Source organism: Polypterus senegalus, chromosome 13, assembly GCF_016835505.1.
Source record: "Polypterus senegalus isolate Bchr_013 chromosome 13, ASM1683550v1, whole genome shotgun sequence".
NCBI classification, from domain to species: Eukaryota; Metazoa; Chordata; class Cladistia; order Polypteriformes; family Polypteridae; genus Polypterus; species Polypterus senegalus.
The window spans coordinates 157,685,001-157,710,973 of record NC_053166.1 but is presented as its reverse complement, the minus strand read 5'-3'; the positions used below and the strand labels follow the sequence as shown (position 1 = coordinate 157,710,973).

The following is a 25,973-nucleotide window of genomic DNA, read 5'->3' as shown; positions in this document are numbered from 1 at the left end:
GTAGGAGTAAAGCTGGACAGTTTAACATCTGTAGCAGAGCGACGGGCATTGAGCAAACTCCTGTCAATCATGGAGAATCCACTGCATCCACTGAACAGGATCATCTCCAGGCAGAGGAGTAGCTTCAGTGACAGACTTTTGTCACCGTCCTGCTCCACTGACAGACTGAGGAGATCGTTCCTCGCCCACACTATGCGACTCTTCAATTCCACCCGGGGGAGTAAATGCTAACATTATTTTATTTTAATTTTTTTCATTTTTATTACTATTTAATTTAATATTGTTTCTTTGTATCAGTATACTGCTGCTGGATTATGTGAATTTCCCCTTGGGATTAATGAAGTATCTATCTATCTATCTATCTATCTATCAGAAGAGTTTTAAAAAATCAAAAACAAGACCTACTGAGATTAATAAAGGCTCACCCCCCGATGTCAATGTCATTTTGTTGACCCCCGCTTTAATGTCACCCTTGAGCCTGTGGTGATTCTTCTCTATCAGCTTTGCACACCTTGATTGAGCCCACTCAATATTTGCCCCCCACTCTTCTTTACAAAACTGTTCAAGTTCACTCACATTGGATGGTGAGTGTTGGTGGTCTGCTGTCTTCAGATCTTTCCACAGATGTTCAGTGTGATTTCGGTCTGAGCTCTGACTGGCCACACCAGGACATTCACTTTTTTCACCTTCAGCCAACTGTGTGCTCAATGTTGCTGTGTGCTGCGGGTCGTTTGTCGTGTTGAAAGGTGAACATTCTGCCCATCTTCAACTTTATGGCTGAGGGTAGCAGGTTTTCCTCCAATTTGATGGTATTTTGCCCCATCCATTTTTTCTTCTACCCTAACGAGAGCCCCAGGCCCCCCACAACAGGATGCTGCCCCCTCCATGCTTTACTGTAGGTATGGTGTGTTGTGGATGGTGAGCTGCCTTGGTGGACTGTTTGGTATTGAGGCCAAATAGTTTGATTTTGCTCTCATCTGACCAGAAGACCTTTTTCCACTTGGCATTAGAATCTTCAAGGTGCATTCTGGGAAAGCTCAAACGAGCCTTAATGTGGCCTTTCTTGAGAAGTGCGACCCTCCCGAACAAACCACAATTGTGGCGCGCTTGTCAAATTGTTGCCACCTGCACACCATTAATGACCACTCTTTGCCATCAAATCCTGTAACTCCTTCAAAGTAGCCATTGACCTATCGGTAGCCTCTCTTACCAGTTTCCTCCTTGCCCTTCCATCCAGTTTGAGGGTCCAGGAGGGCCCTAGTCGTACAAACACTTCTTTATGATGGACTTTACTGGGCTCCTTGATAAAGCTTTTGAGATGTTTTTGTCTCCATCTCCTGCCTTCTGTCCACAACTCTATCCCTGAGATCTTTTCAAAGTGGCCTGCCACCCATAGTCAGGTGTGTGCTGTCCGTTGCACTGCCAAGCAAGGGAATGAATGGACCAGGAACAGCTTCACTAATCACACTCGTTACAACTGATCACAGGGGGGAGGACGCCAGTAACCGCAATGGAAATGGTGGGCACTGACACCTGAGTAAGTTTAGGAGGGGGGGTGATCCTTTATTAATCTCAGGATTTCTAGTGTTTTATTTTTTAAAATTCTTCTAAACTGTAGCTGTGATATCTTTCACTTGGATGTTTTAGATTGCATTGAGTAAGTAAAGCTGGAAAAATATTGGTTTGTGTTTTTTTATTTAAGGCTGTGAAAGCAAAAAAAAAAAAAAAAAAGTGAATATTTCTTGGGGTTCTTTTTTATACCCACTGTATATAGTATCAAAATTTTTCCTGCTATAATGGGCTTCAAAAAGTATATATTTTTGAAGCCCATTATAACTGGGTCTTATATTATTGGTCGGTGTATATTTTAAAATACATAGGATCATATGTGAAAGAATGTTTTGTCAAACTACATTCGGTGGCTTTATTTTTGGGTTCCAGTTATTTGACTAAAATCAGTGGTTTGTTTCTGAAATCCAGAATCAGACATTTTTATAGCTTCACATTTCTCATCCGAGTTTTTAAACGTGAACTGATGTTTAGTTTGATAATGTAAGGTGACCAGAATTTTTTGGGACATGGGGGTAGGGGGGCTAGAGGAGCGTAGACTGCATACAAAGCGAAAGCTTATCACGTGATTTCTCGCCAAAGTTGCAGGATGCGATAAAGCATAACCTCCGTCAAAACACCGCGCATGCACGCCGAATTCAAATTATCCTGGTGATGAGATACATTCAAAAAAGTCAACCAGCTGAAAAGTCAACCAGCTGAAACCGGGGACAGTTGTCCGAAAACGGGGACAGATGGTCACCTTAGATAATGTCTTTGTACCCTTGACGTACGACGCTTTCACAGCATAACGCACACACACGTTTCTTTTCTTGTACAAATCTCTATTCATTCGTCAAAGAGTCTTAAAAAGAGCGAATATCAAGCTTTTGTCTTTTATGAGTCATTTTAGGGCCGTATATTACTTCCTAACAACAAGGTTTGTTTTAACGTAAAGTGGTTTGCACTGAACACAAGGTTTCTCTTTACGGTGAGTCGCATGCGCAAAACATGGGGGGACGCGGAGCGTGAACGCATGCGCTGTAATGAAAATATAATAACAAGAAGTTTGTTTTAACGTACCACGGTCTGCACTGAACACATGGTTTCCATTTACATGTGAGTCGCATATGCATAATGTAGGTGCCGGCGTGAATACGTGCGCTGTAATTAAAATATGTATTTTTTTTTTTTTTTACTATATTTCAATTCAGTCAGAGTGCCATTGAAAATCGTTTCACGTGTCACAGGTTGCCGACCCCTGTCCTAGACAATACACTCTATGAGCCTTTTCTGTCTGGTTTTCGTACACAGCACAGCACTGAGACAGCTCTTCTCCATGTAGTTAATGATCATCTTCTCTGGTCTGTAGTGATGAGTCGTTCTTGAACGATTCGTTCATTTTGAACGAATATTTAATGTGACTCGGGAAGAACGAGTCGTCTCGTAGGAGTGATTCGTTCAGTCGCGCATGCGCACTTGTGCAACTTCCTATAGTTTCTGTATTGGAATTATTGATTCACCTGTTTCGAGTCTTCGGGTTTTTCGAGTCGTTCGTTCATCACGTGACAGCCCCATAAGCTTAACCAACTCAGTCTGAGCCGGAAAAGAATTGATTAGTTCATCTCTCGAGTCTTCGGTTCGAGTCCTTCGTTCATCACGCGACAGCCCCATAAGCTTAACCTATGCAGACTGAGCCGGAAAGAGAATTGATTAGTTCATTCCTCGAGTCTTTCGAGTCGCTCGCTTCTTTGTCACGTGACCACTTACCGGCTCAGTACCTCAGTCAAATACTAACGTAAAATTCCATTTGTTGTATGTTGACCAGTGGTCTGCAGATTGCAGTTCACTTAGTATTCTTCTCCTTCTTGACTTAAGTGCAGCATTTGATGCTGTTAATCATGAAATCCTCATAGCCCTTAAATGGTTCAAATCACATGTCACACTCGGCCGATATAGGTCAGTGTCAACTTTATTTATATAGCACATTTAAAACAACATAGGAATGTTGTGGCCAAAGTGCTTTACAATAATCGAATAAAAGAAAAACATAAATAGTGTGACGGACAGCCGGGTCCCATGCCCGGCTGGGACGCCCCTGCTGTGTATATTCCGGGGGAGCCACTACGGACAGCTCAGTACAACAACAACAACATTTTTTATATAGCACATTTTCATACAAACAGTAGCTCAAAGTGCTTACCTCAAAGTACCTCCCGGGCGCTTGGTGGCAGCCCACATGGCGGACAGTGATTCCCCAACAAACCCGCAGGGGTCCATGGGAGATGGATGGGGGCTCGGGTGGCCGCCAGGGGGAGCTGTATGGACTCCGCAGCCCAGCTGCTTGAATTCTCAGCCCCACCCGGAGGGGCAATTAGGACCAGGTGGTCAGCCACCTGGAACTCTTCCGGGTGGGGTATAAAACGGGCCAGCCACCTCCACTCGAGGCCAGAATCGGGAGGAAGAGGACGAGGTTGCCTGGGAGGAGTGGTGGAGCAGGAAAGTGTTTGGTTTCTTTGTGTGTTTGTGTTTTGGACTGTGTTTGGGCTGTGTGGCACGGGGAAGACGTGTCACACAGCTGAAGAAAAATAAAGACCTTGAGTGTGAACACGTGCCTCTGCGTAGTCTGTGCCGGGTCGGGCGCTATATAGCGCTTGTTTACAATAGAAATAAAATAAATGAACAGAAATAAAATAAATAATAAATAGAAGTAATGTAACATAATCACAATGAGGAAACCATCAGTATTACTGAAGGTCACGGAAAGCAAGTGACTAGAAATGAGTCTTTAATCTCGTTTTGAATTGTCGACGACTCCTTTATGTGACGAAGTAAAGAATTCCACAAACGAGGAGCAGCAGCAGCACAAGTCCTGTCTGTCCCCCTTAGTTTTACACTTAGTACGAGTGACAACTGACTAGAAGATCCAAGCACTCTGGATGGCTGGTGTAAAGCACATAATTCAGATAAATAGGCAGGAGCGAGCCCATGTAAAGATTTAAAAACTAGCAACAATATTTTAAAATCTGTTTCAAAACTGACAATCAGCCCGTGTAAAGAAGTTAATATTGGAGAAACAGAATCAGACTTTCTTGCCCTAACCTGCGTATCAAGGATTTACTGATCCCAGAATACAGCGAGTTGCAGTAATCAAGGCGAGAGAAGATAAAAGCAGGAGTAGCTTTCTCAAGATCCCTAGAAGATAAAAAAGGCTTGATCTATATATCCTTCTTCTCACCTGTGTCGCGTGGTGTCCGCCAGGGTTCAATCCTTGGGCCATTACTCTTTCTACTTTATATCCCGCCTTTGGGTCAGGTTATTCGCAACTCTGGAACCCCCTCTTCCTCAGTCTGTCCAAAATGGCTCGTCTTTCTCCACCTTTAAATCTCAACTCAAAACTTTCCTCTTTGACAAATGTTTGCCTTCTCTGTGATCTTTTATTTTTTAATTTTTTCCCTCATCTATATGTAAAGTGAACTTGGGTTTGTGAAAGGCACTCTATAAATTCAACTAATTATTATTACTATTATTACTAGCTGTGTAAACCTGTGCTGTTAAAAGCCCAGGCTCATAGAAACTAATTTCCTAATGGTAGACTCCTGCACTTTGACGCTAATAGCAGCGAAAGCTACCTGGAGGTCTAACAATGGAATTCTGGACTTCTTAGAGACTCCTTGCAGCACCTTGCATTTTGCTCTTGTTGTGAACTTGCTGAGGTGGCCTGATGTGGACACACTGACTGTTTTTTTAGAATCGTCTCCACTTGTAGGTGATCTTCCAGACAGTAGAATGCTTGATATCTAGTTGCCTGTAGATCTTATCAATTTCCCTTCCCAGACTCATTGTCGTCTTTTTAACTTCTTTCTGAAGGCCTCAGAGAGCTCCTCTGATCTCTGCCTGGTGATAACACACACTTCAACTACAAGGATGAAACCAAACTAAGTGTCTGAGCTTTAAATATAAGCAGACAGGGTCAGGTGAGATCCTCTCTGATACGCCTGATTCTAATATGAGGTACTGGTGAATGCTCGCGTCTACTTAATTTTTTCCACATGCGTGATGTTTGTTATATCACCCTTATTTAAAGATACAATGTTAAAGAAGATCAGTCCATATATGTTAAGAAATCTACATTTCAATAGCGTGTACTTTCGTTTCGACATGACTGTATGTCTGCAGTTGAGGAACATTTCAGAGTGACAGTTCTACTTGTGGTCTGAACAGCTGTTTTATTTCAGACATGAAAGTCTAGAGATAAACGGGAGGGGTGGGAGTGGAAAAATGATTAGCAGAACATCCTCTTGTAATCGGTTCATTTCTCAGCTTTTGTCGCTTTAGTTCCTCTCAACAGTTGAATTTGGTTGTCACTCTCACTCCATTTCACTAGCGATCTTTACTGCTGATAGCCTGCAGCGCATCTTCAGGTTTACAGATAAAAGGCAAATACGCAACACTTCCGTATATACACGGTCATCTGTTTTAAGGGAGTATAAGCTGAGCAGAACGGCTAAGAAAATGTAATGCGCAGGATCCAGTAAGGGAAGGGTCATGTAATGAGCACCAACAAATCAGAGTGTATTTAGAGTTTACATTTTCAAATGTCTGCGTTTTCACCCCGTAGCGATCGTGGGGACGCTAAGATTCACACCGTCTGAAGATGGTGATTTGTTTATTTTATTGTGGGGATCCCCAGCAACACACCCAGCCTTGAACCGGCATGCATACACTTACACACTGAGACACTGTTAGTGGCACAATGACTAGATAGTTTAACAATGAAATATATTCATCAAATAATGAAAAAAGAATACACAGTATAACCAATGCCTCATACGCTAAGGCTCTCCGCAGATCCTGGATGGCGATAATAAATTACAACACTAACAGCAAGCAAAAGACACTAACAACAAGGTCTAAAACAGTCCAGTATGGCAGGGGCAGATGATGATGTGTGATTGAAACACCCTGTGAACAGATTCTTGAAAGGAATGAAAAGTTTTGTCCTACCAGGTTCCTGATGGGTGTGAGGATTTGCGGTGTTGGGAGCGCTTCCTCGGACAAAACATATCCAATCAGTGTGAACTCACACGGACAGGCAAGTACAAGACAGCACGTACATATAGACAGAAACTGTAATCCAAGATGGTCAAGTCATAACCCAATTGTGGGTATGAGGTGTATTGACAAACAGACAGATGATCACGATCCCTTCATTGTCTTTTTGGGTCCGTTTTAAAGAGTCTACCTGCTCAATCCTCTTCCCAGCAAATCATGCGCCCCCCAAATGCTCTCCTCTCCCACGCCCAATAATGTTTTACTGCCAAGGCCCTGGGAGATATTGGTCATTTTAACACTAGAATTACCAGAGCCTACGAAAAACTCATAGATCCGTCCCACCTTAAATCGCTTCGCACCTCTTCATCAGCGTCTTTTGTCCTGTAAATGTGTCGATAAGCAGCAAGCAGCCTACTATCACATCCCCCCACCGCCGCACAGTTTTCTCAGCTCAAGTCTGTTTACCTGCGTGTCAGTTGCTTAGAGTTGTATAGAGTGGGAAGTCAAGCAAAATGACAGTTTTTATAAATTCTATATCGTTATTTGGAACATGTGCATTTCATGTGTGTTCTGTGTCTACAACGATCTATGTAAACACATCGTTAAACAGAAACGTTTTTCATGTTTTAGTAATAATTGACAAAATGTAGACACGAAGGGTATAATGTGTGAAGCCTGAATTCCTAATATCAAATAAACACTTTCACAAAAGGTACAAATATAACAGAACAAATGCGCTTCGATTCAAGAATATAACTGCAGTAAAAGAACCCACATTAAGAGTGCGACATTTATAAGCATTTGCTACGACCGCTTTGGTGGCGCAACGGTATCAACTGTTGACTGGTAATCAAAACTTCACGGGTTCGACCCCGGATGAGTCCGTTTTGAGAAGTGAGCTGCTCTTATTCTTACTATTTTAGAATAAAAACATACATTTGATTCCGGTCTGTAACAGCCGGTGTAAATTTTTGATACTAATTTTTGATTCCAATTGGATTGGAATACGTCTTCATTTGGGAAGATTTTCACTTGTCGGCATCACGGTAGGATAGAACTTTACATAACTTTCATTAGGATGTTCACGGGGGCTGTTCATTTCATAATTACGCTACCACCATTTGCACTTGCGAAACTGGGCCGTGTCGTGAGCGTTTTATCGTTTTGTTCTTAGTGTTTTGTTGGATTTCTTTTGAATGTGTAATACTCATCATTTTTGTTTACTACTGTGAATATACACACAAATTTATTATAATACTAGCTGTGTAAGCCCATGCTGTAAAAAGCCCGGGCTCCTCGAAATCGTCAGAAAAAAATCTTCAAGTAAAAAAAATTGAAACACAGAGTCGGTGGTTTCATTTTGCGGACGTGCTCGCTCCCCTTGTCTATCAGCGGCTAAGTGAGTTTCTCTTTCCTCAGAGGTTTCGTTTTGCCGATGTTCTCGCCTTGCTTGTGTATTAGCAGCTAAGCGAATTTGTCTTTCCTCGGTGGTTCCACTTTGCCGACGGAGTTGCTTTCTTTCAGCTTCAACCTGTTCCCTCATAGTTTTTTCTTCTTCCGATTCGTTAACTTGGGGCTGCCTTGCCGTCTCTTTGAGCTTCGTGCTTTAACCTTGCACTTCCGGGCCGGACAGACAGACAGAAACACTTCCATGCGTAGACGTTTATATATAAGAAGTTAAATGTTAAAGCTCACTAAAGAACTGATGAAGTACACACTTTGTCTGGGGGCTGCCGTGTATCTTTGTCCCGGCAGCCAGCCTCACACGTGAGATTTTCTTGCACGACAATTGTTCCAACGTCACATTTCTCGCAACTTTTTGAATCTTATTTAATGCAATAAACTTTGAATGTACAGGAATGATGAGCCCAAATGTTTTCATGTGTTTTTCACATTTACGGGGGCTTCTGTGTCCCTAACTCCTGTGAATCGCAAGAGATAACATTTTGCCTAAAGATCTGAAGTGACAAATTTGCAGAAAGAGAGGTTATCAGAAAGGGGCAAATACTTTTCCACAGCACTGAATATAAAAGGATCGTCACTTTAATAAGCCACTTTTTGTTTTCATCCTCACGTTATTGTTTTTTTTTCTAATAACACAGTCATTTCGTATTCCATATAAGCAACTGGGTAAAGAAATGCACTGGCCTGATAATGCAGATTTTTTTTTTATTAGTGTCAGGCTTGTTGTTAATCTCTCATAATTTATTCCCAGTTTGCATTTTGCTGTTGCAGGCCGATTTTTAAAATGTCACCTCGGAAACGGAAACTGGCTTCTAATTCTACCAACGGCGAGGTTGCAGTGTTGCCACCAGCATCTCTCGAGGATGGAGACCACAGTCCGGAGTCGTTGCCGCATCAGGTCAGCCAGTACTTCTCAGCACGTCGGGAGTGCCCACAGAGACTTGGCGACAGTTTCTTTGACCAGCCCTGCATTCACCTGGCAAAAGCACTGCTAGGCAAGGTACAGTATGCATCATTTGGACCGACGGCTCCCTTTGAAAATCAGAGCTCTGGAGGAACAGAAGTGAAATAATTAGAAAAGAATTTTAGCATTTCGAAATAGCTTCACATAAGCCAGCTTTTCTTTGATGAGCAGTAGCCATTGGGCGCCCGTGGAGATGTCCACAGGGAAGTCTCATAATGACCTTGAGTGGATTAACAGGCCTCTCTGATGCTTGCTTAGCAGCATAGGTCTCAAGGGGACTCGTGTTGGGAATCATGAAAAAGTAATTCAAAGCAACTCTGTGTGGGCACTGCAGGAGACCCTGTGCTTCATCCCATCGCACCATATGTGTCTCACCATACAAATGAAATGTGATATCCTATTTTGCTTTTCCTGTGAGGCTGTGAACTCCCCAGCAATATCTCCATGTTTGCAGGTATTGGTCCGGACTCTGGCTGATGGGACAGAACTCCGGGGACGCGTGGTAGAAACCGAAGCCTATCTGGGCGGAGAGGACAAAGCGTCTCACTCGTATCAAGGGAAGCGTACGCCGAGGAATGCGGCCATGTTCATGAAACCTGGCACCATTTATGTCTATCCCATCTATGGCATCTACCTGTGCATGAATATCTCCAGCCGAGGTGAGTCAGGGCAAACAGGCAAATTTGGGGTGGGGGGGAGGCTACAAAAGAAGAAGTGAAACTGCAGCTGTTGACAGTTGCCTGCAGGGATTTAGCTTTGGAAATATTGGTTCAAGTAAAGCCTTTGCCGGCTGCTCCCTATTACAAGGATTGTTAAAAGAAACCGCAGACACAGCAATGGGCCAGGCTCTCCTCATTCTCTTTCACTGATACCATAAAAAAAAAAAATCTTAGCCCCTCAAAAATCAAAAGCTTGTTGTGTGGTCCAAGTCCGTCTCCCGGAGGATGGCTCTATTCCCAAAATTCCTTGAGATTTTTCTTCTTTTTTTTTTTTTGGTCGGGGGATTCAAATAGAAGATAACTTGAGTGAAGTGATCTGCCCACACAAGTTCAGAGTTTTACTTTTACAGAAATCCTCTTCGTAAATCCTCCCTCATCCCACCCGCTCTAATGATTCCACCACACTACAGTCAGGTCTGCTGTTTTCAAAGTGTATTCGGTTACTGTGCGCTCGGGCATATCTGACTACAGAGGGCGTTTTTTATAGTAGACGAGTCCCAGTAAGGCCTAGTGAGCTGCCAGGCCACCAAAGTGCACACTCACCCCTGATCATACTGGGCAAATTTAATAATAATAAGCATACAGCAACTTTCTCAAATGCAAGGGCACATTACAACATATTTAAAAGCATAAGACGGCAGAAGCAAATAACAATAACAAAATAAAAAAATTGGGAGTGGTCTCCCCTCGACTTTCACATATACTCACTAGGGGGCTCTGCCCCCTGCTCGCTTCGCTCGTCCACCCCCGGGTTTGGTTTTCCGGATATATGATTTTAAGAGATTGTTATTTTCATTGGAATTGTTACATATGCATTAGTTTCACTTTTACTTTAAAACTTTAGTAAAAACAATATTTGGAATGAACTTTTCTTCAAGATCGCATTGAATTTTCATTCCGTGTTTGGACTTGCATCGTGACAACGCAACCTATAACTGCCTGTGAGTGAATATCGTTTCTTTCTCTCTAATAAATAAAATGACTTTTTCAAATGTTTGTCCCTGCTCTTTCTTCATTGCTTTGTCAGTGACATGTCATCTAGAACATATATAATCATTGTCTTGATAAAATTTATAAGAGCTGAGAGCGCAGGAAGTGTGTCCGCCACAAGCATTCACACGACTGAGGTTAGAAGACCGTGGTCTTGTTTGAAAATAGTTGTAAGTAGGGTGTGACTTGAAAGAATCTCATGTTAAAAGTCTCCATGTCACGGGACATCAACCGCAGCAACGCTTTTGGAATCTTTAAATTCTCTCTGGCATCACGAATTAGATGATCTACAAGTCTCAAACTTAAAGTTTAAATTCTAACAATATATTTGATTTCTTTTCACCTTTCCATTATTTCACTGAGTAATAATTTCCGTTTGTTTGCGCTAATGCGATCTTTCCTATCCTTTTTTTGAGACTTTGGAATTTTCGTACTTCCATTATCTGTAACCTGCTGTGCATGTGTACCGCACCAACATTTTTGAATTCTTTACCAGGTTCAACTTAGTCATCTACTCTTTGTCATTTATTTCCGAACCCGGGAGTGGACTCATCTTGTGGGACGTATAATGCTGCTCATGTTTTGAAGGTGGGGGGCTGAACGCATGCTAAGGAGATGCGGTCGGATCATCTGCTGGCTTGCTGTATGTTCTGCTTGTTGCACTGCGCGTCGATCATTTAAAAGCCTGTACAGCAGCTGTCTTTGTCTCACTGCCTTGTCTCGTGGGACGTTAAAGTGTCTCTGAGAAGATCACGTCTCGTCACCCTCATTTTCCTCCCAAGATTTTTTTTTATAATAGAGAGATATATGGGGATGGATATTTGAGAAATAAACCTCAAGACAATGATTATATTATTATGTTATGTACAGGGTGGGCCATTTATATGGATACACCTCAATAAAATGGGAATGGTTGGTGATATTAACTTCCTGTTTGTGGCACATTATTATATGTGAGGGGGAAAACTTTTCAAGATGGGTGGTGACCATGGTGGCCATTTTGAAGTCGGCCATTTTGGATCCAACTTTTGCTTTTTCAATAGGAAGAGGGTCATGTGACACATCAAACTTATTGGGAATTTCACAAGAAAAACAATGGTGTGCTTTCATGAGTTATTTACAAGTTTCTGACCACTTATAAAATGTGTTCAATGTGCTGCCCATTGTGTTGGATTGTCAATGCAACCCTCTTCTCACACTCTTCACACACTGATAGCAACACCGCAGGAGAAATGCTAGCACAGGCTTCCAGTATCCGTAGTTTCAGGTGCTGCACATCTCGTATCTTCACAGCATAGACAGTTGCCTTCAGATGACCCAAAAGATAAAAGTCTAAGGCAGTCTAAGGGAGACCTTGGGGGCCATTCAACTGGCCCACGACGACCAATCCACTTTCCAGGAAACTGTTCATCTAAGAATGCTCGGACCTGACACCCATAATGTGGTGGTGCACCATCTTGCTGGAAAAACTCGGGGAACGTGCCAGCTTCAGTGCATAATGAGGGAAACACATCATCATGTAGCAATTTCGCATATCCAGTGGCCTTGAGGTTTCCGTTGATGAAGAATGGCCCCACTATCTTTGTACCCCATATACCACACCATACCATCAATTTTTTGTTCCAACAGTCTTGGAGGGATCTATCCAATGTGGGTTAGTGTCAGACCAATAGCGGTGGTTTTGTTTGTTAACTTCACCATTCACATAAAAGTTTGCCTCATCACTGAACAAAATCTCCTGCGTAAACTGAGGGTCCTGTTCCAATTTTTGTTTTGCCCATTCTGCAAATTCAGTGCGCCGATCTGGGTCATCCTCGTTGAGATGCTGCAGTAGCTGGAGTTTGTAAGGGTGCCATTTGTGAGTAGCTAATATCCGCGAAGGGATGTTCGACCACTCTCCAGTGAGATGCGGCGAGTGCTACGCTGTGGGCTCTTGCTGAATGAAGCTAGGACAGCTAGTGTTTCTTCATTAGTGACAGTTTTCATTCGTCCACATTTTGGCAAATCCAACACTGAACCAGTTTCACGAAACTTAGCAAGCAGTTTGCTAACTGTAGCATGGGAGATGGGTGGTCTCGTAGGGTGTCTTGCATTGAAATCTGCTGCAATGACCCGGTTACTGCGTTCACCAGACATCAACACAATTTCTATCCGCTCCTCACGTGTTAACCTCTGCGACATGTCAATGGCTGTAAACAAAGAGAAACTTGTAAATAACTCATGAAAGAATAAAGTTACATTAAAACCAAGCACACCATTGTTTTTCTTGTGAAATTCCCAATAAGTTTGATGTGTCACATGACCCTCTTCCTATTGAAAAAAACAAAAGTTGGATCCAAAATGGCCGACTTCAAATGGCCACCATGGTCACCACCCATCTTGAAAAGTTTCCCCCCTCACATATAATAATGTGCCACAAACAGGAAGTTAATATCACCAACCATTCCCATTTTATTAAGGTGTATCCATATAAATGGCCCACCCTGTGCATTAAAGAACCATCAACAACAAATCAAATTAATAATATATTGAACAATTATTATAAAAGTATATTGAACAATTATTATAAAAGTAAAGTTGAATAAATCAGACTCTGCAGCTGCATGAATAAAAGGTAAAGTACTACTTCCGGTACTAGAAATCCATGTTTTGTACCCAATACTTGTATGCAAGATTTGGTTGACCTAAGTGAAAGTGTGTTCAAGTTATCGTGTTTAAATAAACACACACAGACAGTCACACAGACATAATTCCAAAAATTGTATTTTTGGACTCGGGGAGGTCTAAAATGTTGAGATTCATCAAAATCTCGAAATGGAATTTTTGGAGGATTCAGATATTTTTCCTGCGAGAAAGTAAATTGAACTCAAGGAGATCTAAAACGTTGAGATTCATCAAAATCTCAACGTCGAACCTTTGGACGATCACAATACTTTCCCTATACTTTGTATACAAGAAAGTATAAAGTCTAACTTAGTGTAAGCTTTCCTAATCTGGGCTGTCCATAAAAAATACGATGATTTACTTCATGACGCAGAAGTACATTAAAAACAAGAATAGCTGCATCAAATATTTGAAATGTTAAAATGTAATGTTTTGATTTTACATGGCTCAAGTGCAAATATTCTCGATTGTAAAAGTAGTGAAAAGTCAAGCAAAATGACACCTTTTATTGGCTAACTAAAAAGATTACGATATGCAAGCTTTCGAGGCAACTCAGGACCCTTCTTCAGGCAAGACGTAACTGCATCCTGCCTGAAGAAGGGGCCTGAGTTGCCTCGAAAGCTTGCATATCGTAATCTTTTTAGTTAGCCAATAAAAGGTGTCATTTTGCTTGACTTTTCACTACGTTCATAATGACTAACACGGTACAACACCCTAGTACTACTCGATTTGTAAAAGAAATTTGTCAATCTTGACCCTCTGTTGGAGGTCCACACAGGGCTAGGGAAGGATCAGAAATTAAAAATAACGTCAGTTTTATAACCTCTGACCTTGAAAGTGTCTGAAACGAAATCCCACGTGCTTATGTTTGAGATTTGTCATGTTGAACCTTCTGGGAGTGGCTCTTAGAAGTCATAGGACCACCGGTAAAGAATCAAATGGCAAAAATATGATCATATTTAGTGATCAGCATACTGAAAATCCCATTAAACGACACTCCGCATGATGATATCACCGATTCACATTTTTTAAAAATTTTTGTAAAAAGGGGTAACGTTGACCCCTCGTATCCCATTAGGGTGTCGGTTGAAGTGTCCTGCACAACTTCAGGTCCTTCTGGTCATTTTTGTTGAAGACACTTATTGGTTTACTCTTTATTGTAAGAATGGAATTTCCCGCTCATAATATAGTCAAAAAATGGGTGAAAAATGGAGATGTGTCCAGCTGCAGACCTCCACGATTCAGCACCTCTGCTGGACAGCCAATTGCATTGCCAGTTTTTGTCACTTGGTTTACTCGAATTGAGTCACCTGACCCTTCCCCAAACCTTATCTTAACCATAGATGTATACTATAAAGAGACCGACTCTGCCAGTGCTCATCCTGTTCCTCGTTGCCCAGAGGAGTAGATACCGGTGAGTCCTGCTGATGAGTTAAGGACCTTCTACGAGGGGCCCTGTCCAGCTCTCCTACAGTAACTGCCTGTCTGTCTCCTGGAATCTCCTCCATGCCATTGAGACTGTGCTGGGAGACACAGCAAACCTTCTGGCAATGCCACATATTGATGTGCCATCCTGGAGAAGTTTGACTCCCTGTGCCAGCTCTGTAGGGTCCAGGTATGGCCTCATGCTACCAGCAGTGACACTGACCGTAGCCAAATGCAAAACGAGTGAAAAAACAGATGAGGAGGGAAAAATGTCAGTGGCATCCCTCCACCTGTTCAACCATTCATTCCTGTTTTGGGGGTCATCTTATTGTTGCCCCTCTAGTGCACCAAAGCAGCTGAAACTGATGAACAAGCCCCTCTGCTACTTCACTGAGCAGATCAACAGCCCACAAGTGTCACTGACTTGATGCTATACTCGGATTCAAAAGTGGTCCTTTCATTTTTCTGAGCAGTTTATGTTGCTTTGCTCCAAATACATTTCGGGCCGCCCAGGCTGTATGTTTGATTTTAAACAATTGACCGAGGGTCAGCATTACGTCACAACTCAAACAATTTAGGTAGCTTTGTCCGAGATGAGTTTGTCGAGGGTTCATGTATTTTTTTCCGACACAACTCCAATTTACCGTCTGTCTGAGACAACGTGACTGCAGCATGTCACCCCAGGAAGAATGTTTGGCCTGTGGAAGCCATTTGGAGCCCAGGACCAGAGGACTAAAGGGCACGTCTGGGATTTTATGTCTGCAGGAGTTGAGCAGGATATATAGGAGGCAGTCAGTCAGTCATTTTCTAACCCGCTTAGTGGGCCAGCATAGGGACACAAGGCAGGAACAAACCCTGGACAAGGCGCCAGTCCGTCTCAGGGACAACACTCAGGTCTTTACAACTGACCGTCACGTCATCTACAAATACCTCATGTCAGTTTCCTGACTAATTCTGGTTCAGATCCTACCTCTCAGGATATTCCGACACATACAGCAGCAGTTTTATCGTGTAAGCTCCTATAGTGATCCCGTTTACGTCCTCTACTCTTTATTGTGTAGACCATAATAAAATGTCTTTAGCAAATTACACTTAGCACTCTGTGATCAGGTACTTTAGCACTTTCTCTTCTCTTCCTTTCTACATCTGTAACTTCTGGCAAATAGAGTAAAGAACCAGGTAGGAGAAAAAGCTGCACATTTAATTCTGTATTATTCTTATCTCAATGGTGATGGACAGGTTGACAGATGAGATTACACAGGAGTCCCCGTGGACTGTGATGTGTGCTGATGACATTGTGATCTGTAACAAGAGTAAGGAGCAGGTTGAGGAGACCCCGGAGAGGTGGAGATTTGAGTGGAGAGGAATGAAGGTCAGTAGGACCACCAGGACAGAATACATGTGTGTGAATGAGAGGGAGGTCAGTGGAATGGTGAGGATGAGGAGAGTAGAGTTGGTGAAGGTGGATGAGTTTAAATATTTGGGATCAACAGTACAGAGTAATGGGGAGTGTGGAAGAGAAGTGAAGAAGAGAGTGCAGGCAGGGTGGAGTGGGTGGAGAAGAGTGACAAGAATTGATTTGTGACAGACGGGTGAAGAGTGAAAGGGAAGGTCTACAGGACGGTAGTTTGTAACGGCCGACCCCTTACCCAGACCGGCCACTACACTACCAAGACTTATTCCTTGGATTACCTGAGGTTTCTTGCTCTAATAACCAGCCGTACTCCTTACAAGTTGTCTTATTTTTCCCGATACGACGAAATAACCAGAAACAGTAAACAGATATGTAAAATTAAACACTGATATTTTGGAAAATGAAAATACAAATGTGTGCACAAACCACCACTTATCCCAAAAAACACCAGTGACTGATTACTATATATGAGAATACAAATATTTACATTAAACCCTCCCTTGCCCCTAAACAATAAACAAAAGCACACAACACAAATACAAACATGGATTGGATAAACACAGCAGTTGAAAGTGTGGTTAAAATTGTATTAAAAACTGGCTGTGGTGACATTGTGCTTCCTCCCGACAACAAAGCAACCTTACCGTAAAAGTCCTGGCAATGGTTGGAATGAATTCGAACCTCGGGGTTTCTCGGCTCTGGCTGTCGTGATGTGGTTGAAAAAGCAGGCAGTGGAATAAAGCAATAAATAGCAGTGATGAGTTTGTAGATGGATGGATAAATTGTCTTCCTTCTCTCTCTCCTCACCTCTCGCCTCTCTCTTTTGCCTTCGCTCCTCTTTTTTTAAATGTAAAATGTCCCGGATGTATCTGGTGTGTAAACAGGTGATTTCCGTCTCGGGGCTGCGGTGTCTCTCCATCATCCTTCCCCTCTGCACTTATGGGGACAACATTCACTGATGCACACATAACGGACAGTAAACGGGACAATGAAAACAAAATGCACTCGGCACAAACATAAAATATGCTGTTATGTAGCCCCTCTACAAGTGAGACCAGCTATGTTATCTGGGCTGGAGACGGTGGCAGAGTTAAAGATGCTAAGACTTGCATTGGGTGTGATGAGAATGGACAGGATTAGAAATGAGGACATTAGAGGGTCAGCTCAGGTTGGTCAGAGAGGCGAGATTGTGTTGGTTTGGACATGTGCAGAGGAGAGATGAGGGGTATACTGAGAGAAGGGTACTAAGGATAGAGCTGCCAGGGAAGAGGAGAAGAGGAAGACCTAAGAGAAGGTTTATGGATGTGGTGAGAGAGGACATGCAGGTGATGGGTGTGACAGAGGACAGAAAGATATGGAAGAAGATGATCCGCTGTGGCAACCGCTAATGGGAGCAGCCGAAAGAAGAAGAAGAAGAAGATGGCCTTCTTGTCCTGGATGGCTTTTAGGCTCCAAGTCCAAACACAGTCACCTTACTAAGCTGGTCTGGTGCTTCATCCCCCTCGCTTTAAATTCCTCATCCTACATCATCTTGTTTATTTGTTTCCTGAAGAAGGGGCCTGAGTTGCCTCGAAAAGCTTGCATATTGTAATCTTTTTAGTTAGCCAATAGAAGGTGTCATTTTGCTTGTCTTCTCACTACATCCATAATGGCTAACACCATAATGGTACAACACCCGAGTACTAAGTCGGGGTCTGTAAGACTCAGGGGGATTGCTTAGGTAAAAATCAAAGCACTGCTGTGAAATTAAACATGCCTGCTGAAACACCGATATTACATTTGCTATGTCTTGACTTACAAATAACGACATACAAAATGATTATCAACTTATGTGCTAGAAATCAGTCCACCAGAGCAGCAGAAACATAAACAAAGATGCACACTCACGGGGCAGATAAGAAATCAATCAATAGACAGGTAAATAATAATATATATTGTGTAGAAATAGCAAATTGAAGGGTCTAAGCATTTAGTCTGGGGCATCGGGAGGAAGCGTTGAATTGCAGAAAAGATCCCCATAGATTCTTCTTTTGCACACTATGGAGGAGTGAGCCAAAGTTAAAGGTGCTCCAAAAGCGCCTCCTGGAGGGGATTTTTGTTTTTTTTTTTTTAAATGATGGCAAGCAATTTTGCCATCACTCGTTTTTTTTTTTCCCCACAACCACTTTCAGTGTGTCCAGGGTTCGCCAATGATGGTACCGGCTTTCCTTATTGAGTTTGTTCAGGCATCGTGTGTCTTTTTGAACTCAAGTTGCTTCCCCAGGAGACCACAACGTAAAAACAATACAGAGGTGTATTATCGTGGGAATTATCGGGTACCTTTTTCAGGTTCAGCTACTCCCACACCCCAATTTTAAGATTAGCACACACACACACGCATACACACAGAGAACCTAGTGGATGTGGCGGGCCCCGGCCGGGATCCCCTGATTATGGAAGTACAGGGGGAGAGAGTATTTCCAGGACAGTTTCTCTAAGCCCCCTTAGTTTCCAGCGGGACCAAGGTCCACCCTGCTGTCCCATTAGAAACCAGGAGGCCTGCCCTCTGTTGGTAACTGGGAGAAACTGGTAAGGGCCCATTCCGTCCGCCACACGGGACAAAGTCTCCATTGTCATGTATGGCCAGTCACCCCACAATATTCCACATAGGATTCCCTTCACACCCATACATGTAGAGATCCTAGCCAGACAAAGTCTCGGTTTGTGCCAATTGCCAGTCACTGCGCAATATTCCACATAAGGTTCTCTACTTAGGGACTCGTTATTACCAGCACTAACAAACAGGCAGGTGACCTCATGACACACATAAAACATAACTCTCTTGGTTGTATGCCACTTTCCAACCAAACAGTGTCTGTCTGAGGAGGGACCTCAACAGCCTTGATAAACTCTGTGGGCAAGAAAGCAGCCATCTTCCCCACAATTGGTGCCATGTTATTGTTTCAACAATTCTAGATAAGTGAGTATGTATAAAAAATATAAAAGCAACTTTTTTTTACATTAGAACACTCTAGACGAGAACAGGCCATTCAGCCCAACAAAGCTCGCCAGTCCTGTCCACTTGTTTCCTCCAAGAAAACATCAAGTCGAGTTTTGAAAGTTCCCTAACGTCTTACTGTCTACCACACTACTTGGTCGCTTATTCCAAGTGTCTATCGTCCTTTGTGTAAAGAAAAACTTCTTAATGTTTGTGCAAAATGTACCCTTAACAAGTTTCCAACTGTGTCCCCGTGTTCTTGATGAACTCACTTTAAAATACAAGTCTCGATCCACTGGACTAATTCCCTTCAGAATTTTAAACACTTCAATCATGTCACCTCTTAATCTTCTTTTCCTTAAACTGTAAAGGCTCAGCTCCTTTAATCTTTCCTCGTAATTCAACCCCTGTAGACCTGGAATCAGCCTAGTCGCTCTTCTCTCGACCTTTTCTTGTGCTGTTATGTCCTTTTTGTAGCCTGGAGACCAAAACTGCACCTGGTACTCAAGATGAGGCCTCACCAGTGTGTTATAAAAGTTGAGCAGAACCTCCTGTGACTTGTACTCCACACGTCAAGGCGCTATATAACCTGACATTCTGTTAGCCTTCTTAATGGCTTCTGAACACTGTCGGGAAGTCGATAGTTTAGAGTCCACTTTGACTCCTAAATTCTTCTCATAATTTGGACTCTCGATTTTCCGACCGCCCATTGTGTTTTCAAACCTCACATTTTTACTTCCTATGTGTAATTCTTTACATTTACTGACATTAAATTTCATTTGCCACAAATCTGCCCAAGCCTGTATGCTATCCAAGTCCTTCTGTGATGATATAACTGATTCCAAATTATCTGCTAATCCACCTATCTTGGTATCATCTGCAAGCTTAACCAGCTTGTTACTTCTATTCCTATCTAAATCATCTATATAATAAAAGCCCAGCGCGGTGTCCATGTCCGGGTCTGCGTTCCTTTTGGCTGTATAGCCGCCCCGTAGAAAAGCCCCAGTCCGTTCCCTCTCAGAATTCCTGCTTACCCCCCTCCTGTTCTTTCCCCTTTGCTTTTATTTTTCCTGTTCCCGAAAATCTTTTCAAAACAAAAGTAAAGAAATAGACAGAGCGTCACATTAACGTCTTCTCCCCTCTGCCTATTAAATAATCAATAAAATGAAATGAAAAAATCACGAAAGAAACAGAAACCACAACCTACCCTTACAGCGTCCACCGCGCTTCTGCCGTTACAGCCAAACACGTGGTGTATGCAGGTTATGAGGTGTGACGCCAATTAACGCCTGTACTACAACAGATTATATTGTTCATATACTATTAACTATTTACAGGGATCAACTCTTTTGGGGAAGTTCATAACAAAAAAAAAAATTACATTATAAATAACATGTGCACTTCAGTATTTCGAGCCACGCGTCTGAGTCGGATGGTTCCCCTGGTCAATTCGTGTGTTTCACTATGCCCACTATGCCTTTCCGTCTTCAGCTACCCATGCGCACTTGTACGGAGGAGACCTTACGGAACAATGGTGAAACGAAACGCAACTAAACCTGCTGCTGCGAGAGAGGACACATTACAGCGTGATCACGAAGCAAAGAGGCAAAGGCGTGACAGTCGCTCGCAAGAAACGGACACTCAGCATTCACACAGATTAGCTCAACGACGCGTCTCTGCCGCACAACGAAAGGCAACTGAAACCCCTACAGAGAGAGAAGACAGATTACGCCGTGATCGCGAAAGAAAGACGCAAAAGCGTGCCAATGAGACACCCGACGAGAGGTCCTTACGATTGAGTCCTTCAACTGTAGTCATCCAACGCGTGGCGTAGCGTGTGCCGAGTTGTTAAGTTTATATATATTAAAAATAGCAGCGGCCCTAGCACTGCCCCCTGCTGGTCACCACTCTTAACATCGGCCAGTTCTGATGAGGCTCCTCGCACCATCACCCTCTGCTTCCTGTGTCTGAGCCAATTCTGCACCCATCTACACTGCCACTTCTTTTAGTGTGATGCCCACCCTCTCCTGTGGCACCTCATCAAATGCCTTCTGAAAGTCCAGATAAATAATATCATGAGCTCCACTTTGATCGTATGCTTTTGTTGCAACCTCATAGAATTCCAACATGTTAGTAAAACACGACCTCCCTCTTCTGAACCCATGCTGACTGTTCAGAATAACTCCTGTCCTTGCCATGTGTTGCTCAATCTTATCCTTAATAATTCCTTCCATTAACTTGTTATTTCTGAATGTATAACAACACCAAATAGAAGAAATTAGAATAGAAAATATAATAGATAGCAAAGTCCAGATATAAACAGCCTTAGAAAAGCTTACCGCTAATCAGAAATGTCACTGGGTAGATGTTGGCCTGGGCAGCTTTTGATTTAACATTCGGTATAATTTATAGGTTATGTTTGATGACATCCTGAAGAAATGGTCATGGGGGGCTTGGGGTTGATATGTATACAAGTGAGAATAACAGGAGAAGAAGTGCCAGATGGGTAAAAAAAAAAAAAAGTGGAAATAACACAGAGGAGGAGGAGGGTTGAAAAATAGCCCAAAATAACATAGTTTTTTAAAAAGTAGCCCAAAAAACCACAACCCACAAAAGCCCTTTTTTTTTTTTCTTTTCTTGTGGATGCCGATCAAAAATGTCCCAGTTGGGTGGGAAAGCAACAGACCTGGTAACACTGGGAGACAGGATGGTGCCCCGAGGTACCCCAGTGTTACTCTCCACCATTTCTGATGCAAAAACTGCTGTCTGTTGGGTCAGGTAGCCTATGATCCAGGAGACTGTGGGGGCATCAAGGTGCAAGAACTTGAGCTTGAAGTAGAATGAAGTAAAATGGCATTAAAGGCGCTGGGGAAAAAAAAAACTCAAAGCACACGATCCCGACTGTGGTCCAAGTGGGAGTGGGCTGTGGGGAGCGTAGAGATCAGAACATCCTCCACATCTACAGTATGTGTGTGACTGATAGGCAACCTGCAGAGGATCAGGCCAAGCAAACCCGCTAAGGCAGCACTGTATAAACTTGCACATATGAACTCAATTCTAGCTAGAAACAAAGGTGTTTCACTATTCCCACCATACTGAGTTCTGTGGAATAACAGAAGTGAGTCGGGAGCACGAACACTAATACTGTACATGGGAGGAGTGCTCAGAAAGTTGCAAGGCTCACTCGGTGCGGCATGCTTGAAATGCAAGAAGTTTGGTGACTCATCTAGAAACAACATCACATAAATCGACAAGTTTTATCTCCAGTTCATCTGTCATCGGGCTTTGAAGGCGTCTTACGTGTTTCACTGCATTTTAAGATGACTGATACTCCGATGACGTCGGTGGTTTCATCTTTACGGCGCCCTCGCCCACTTGCCAGTTTCATTTCACGGTTATCTCCAAACATTCTCCTGTCATTTTCTCCGTCCCCCTGCTTTTTGAATCCACTTTATCTGTAAACAGGAAAACCTGGCCTATCTAGGCAGCAGTGGGTGCACAGATAATGAGTCCTGCTCATCATAGGACAAATAGACACACTCCTCTCACACTGAGCTGATTTCAAATCTAACTGGCGAGTACCACATTCTACAATAACGCTACAAGATGAAAGAAATGTCATTATAACACAAGAAAGGGTATGCAAAATAGATTTTTTTTTCCCCACTGGGTTTTAAAAAGGGCGGCACGGTGGCGCAGTGGTAGCGCTGCTGCCTCGCAGTTAGGAGACCCGGGTTCACTTCCCGGGTCCTCCCTGCGTGGAGTTTGCATGTTCTCCCCGTGTCTGCGTGGGTTTCCTCAGGGTGCTCCGGTTTCCTCCCACAATCCAAAGACATGCAGGTTAGGTGGATTGGAAATTCTACATTGGCCCTAGTGTGTGCTTGGTGTGTGGGTGTGTTTGTGTGTGTCCTGCGGTGGGTTGGCACCCTGCCCGGGATTGGTTCCTGCCTTGTGCCCTGTGTTGGCTGGGATTGGCTCCAGCAGACCCCCGTGACCCTATTCGGATTCAGCGGGTTGGAAAATGGATGGATGGATGGATGGGTTTTAAAAATGATCTCTTCAAGGTGGTGACCATCATTAGCGATGCACTCTGAACGCTCATATGACTCGTTCGGCCATTTCGAGGGGAATAGCGTCCTTCAGGGCTTAAATGGTTTTGAGGTTGGTGTGTGTGTATACCTTCAACTTGAGATAGAAATTGTACGGAGCAAGATCAGGTGAACGTGAAGGCCACCCGACATGGCCGCACAGGGAGATCAGCTTCCCCGGAAACATCTCCCGAAAAACTTGCATGGATCTTCGCGCAGGCCGTATGAGCAGTCGCTCCATCCAGTTGACACCAGGCGTCCACCACATCCATTTCTTCCAGTTCTCAGCATTTCAATGTAACGTGCTGAAGTAACGTGACTGTTGCCCCAGATAAAGTAAGGGCCTACAATGCCAAATTCTGAAACAGCGCACCAAACTGTAACACATGTGGTCACTGGGTTGGGGGTCTCTGATGAAGTTCATGAGGGTTGGTTTCATCCCAGTATCAAAAGTTTTGCTTTTTGATGCAACCATTAAAATGGAAGTGGGCCTCGTCGCTGATGTCACATGACAATGACAATTGCGGCTTGCGTTGTTTGGGGCTGAACGCACGCTGAGGAGATGCGGTCGGATCATCTGCTGGCTTGCTGCTGCTGGCGAGCTGCATGTTCTGCTTGTCGCGCTGCGCGTTGATCATTTAAAAGCCTGTACAGCAGCTGTCCTTTTCTCTCACTGCCTTGTCTCGCATGACGTCAAAGTGTCTTCCAAGAAGGTCACGTCTCGTGATTTTGGTTTTTTTTTTATAATAGAGAGATTTGAATAGTGGAAACAATTTATTCATAAAACATACTTCAAGATGATTTACAGGAATGTCTCAACCTGTTCGCCATCATTTTCAACACATGAAAACCAATGAGCAACAGTACCATTTTAAAGCGTGGTCACACATTTTGCGGGGAATAGATGATATTACAGTGCGCATTCTGTCCTTCAGGTCATTGATATCACAAACTTTCCTGCTATACACACGCTCGCTCCTTCTCCATACGCCATAACCAGAAATCACAGGGTGTCAAATCAGGGGGAGTGTGGAGGCCTTGGCAATAGTCAAACACGACCTGGAAAAGGTGTGGTCGAAATAAAAATAATCCATTAGTGTTAACACCATTTTGACTCACCCTGTATATAAAAAGTGGGCAATTTTAAATAAGAAAGAATAAAGTAAGGTCCGATCGTCAGGAGGGACAGAAAAAACAAAATAAAAAAAACTCCAGAGGACTGGAAAATAACCAAAAAGAAAACAACAAAATCTGCAGGGGTTCCAAAGCCATGAGACCACCCAGCCCCCCACTGGGCATTCTACCTAACATAAATGATCTCAATCAGTCCTCATGGATTTCAGGCTTCACGTGAAAGAATTAGACGACGATGGTCCTGTAGGCCTCTGGCCTTCCATCCCATCAACGTAAGGACTGCGCGGTGCTTTGATCAGGTGGGGTTGGCGCAGATCGGCACCACAGAAAACCGGAAAAAGAACAGCAGAGAAAGTAGGGGTTTGTACGGGTTATGGAGCCACCATGAGTGATAATGATAATTAAATGCATATACAGAGTATCAGGATTAAACTAAAATGAAGCTACGCGAAAGCCATGGGGTTTAGCAGTTTTTTAAAAGAGCTCCACTGTATGTGTCTGTCAGCGATTCCAAATTTGAGGTGCATAACAGCAGAAGGCCACCCGCCTCACCACTTCTTTTAAGTTTAGCTCTTGGAATTCTAAGCAGACCCTCATTTGAAGATCTAAGGTTACGATGTGGAGTGTCAGGTGACAGACATTCTGAAATATAAGATGGAGCAGATTATTGAAGGCTTTGTAAACCATAAGCAGGATTTTAAAGTCAATTCTAAATGGCACAGGTAACCAGTGTAGTGACGCTAAGCCTGGGGTGATGTGCTCGGATTTTCTTATCCCAGTTAAGATTCTAGCAGCTGCATTCTGCACTCGTTGAAATTGATTGATGTCTTTTTTTTAGGTGGTCCTGAGAGAAGTGCGTAACAGTAATCAAGCCGACTAAACACAAAAGCCTGAACTCATTTTTCAGCATCTTGCAGTGTTATAAGAAGTCTAATTTTTGCTGTATTTCTTAAGTGAAAAAATGTTGTCCTGGTAATCTGATTAATATGTGGTTTAAAATTCAAGTCAAATTCTTTACCTCTGTGTTAACTTTCAAGCCTAATGAATCAAAATTTTTTATGATACCCTCACTATATCCATTTTTGCCAATCACTAAGATTTCCGATTTCTCCATAAAGGAGTCAGGACGCTAATAAAAATAACGGGCAGGAGTCAGCAGCTGCCAAGATCCCAAAACAATAATTCCTGTGAATGCCACTGGTTATATAAACTTTACAAAAATTCAAGCAAATAAAATCCACCGCTTTGAGTGCTTGCTCAGACATGCTTTTGGTTAAGTCTGCTGTGGTTATGGTGGGATAAAGTTCTAATCTTTAATCTCACTGCAAACAGTCACATGAAGTGTAGTTTTGGAGGTTGTGCATTCCTAGTGCTGTTTGGGCCTACAAGTAATAACTCCATTATGGATCCCCCCAAACAATGTGCCCCCCTTTTGACGTCTCCAACACCTTTTTGCTGATGACAGCATGTTGTATTTTATTCACTAAATGAAATCTTATAGCTTCTTATTTTCTAAACACTCTAAAGGTAT

At 43.0% G+C, this 25,973-nt stretch overlaps 1 protein-coding gene across 1 annotated transcript in view; it reads left to right on the top strand.

The window, feature by feature from the left end:
- The window catches only part of mpg (N-methylpurine DNA glycosylase), a 64,577-nt gene that overhangs the window by 10,564 nt on the left and 28,040 nt on the right, over positions 1-25,973 (top strand). The window contains exons 2-3 of the mRNA XM_039774470.1: positions 8,839-9,067; positions 9,486-9,690. Of these exons, the coding sequence (XP_039630404.1) occupies positions 8,852-9,067; positions 9,486-9,690 (421 nt within the window). The 5' untranslated portion in view covers positions 8,839-8,851. The remainder of the gene's footprint in view (positions 1-8,838; positions 9,068-9,485; positions 9,691-25,973) is intronic.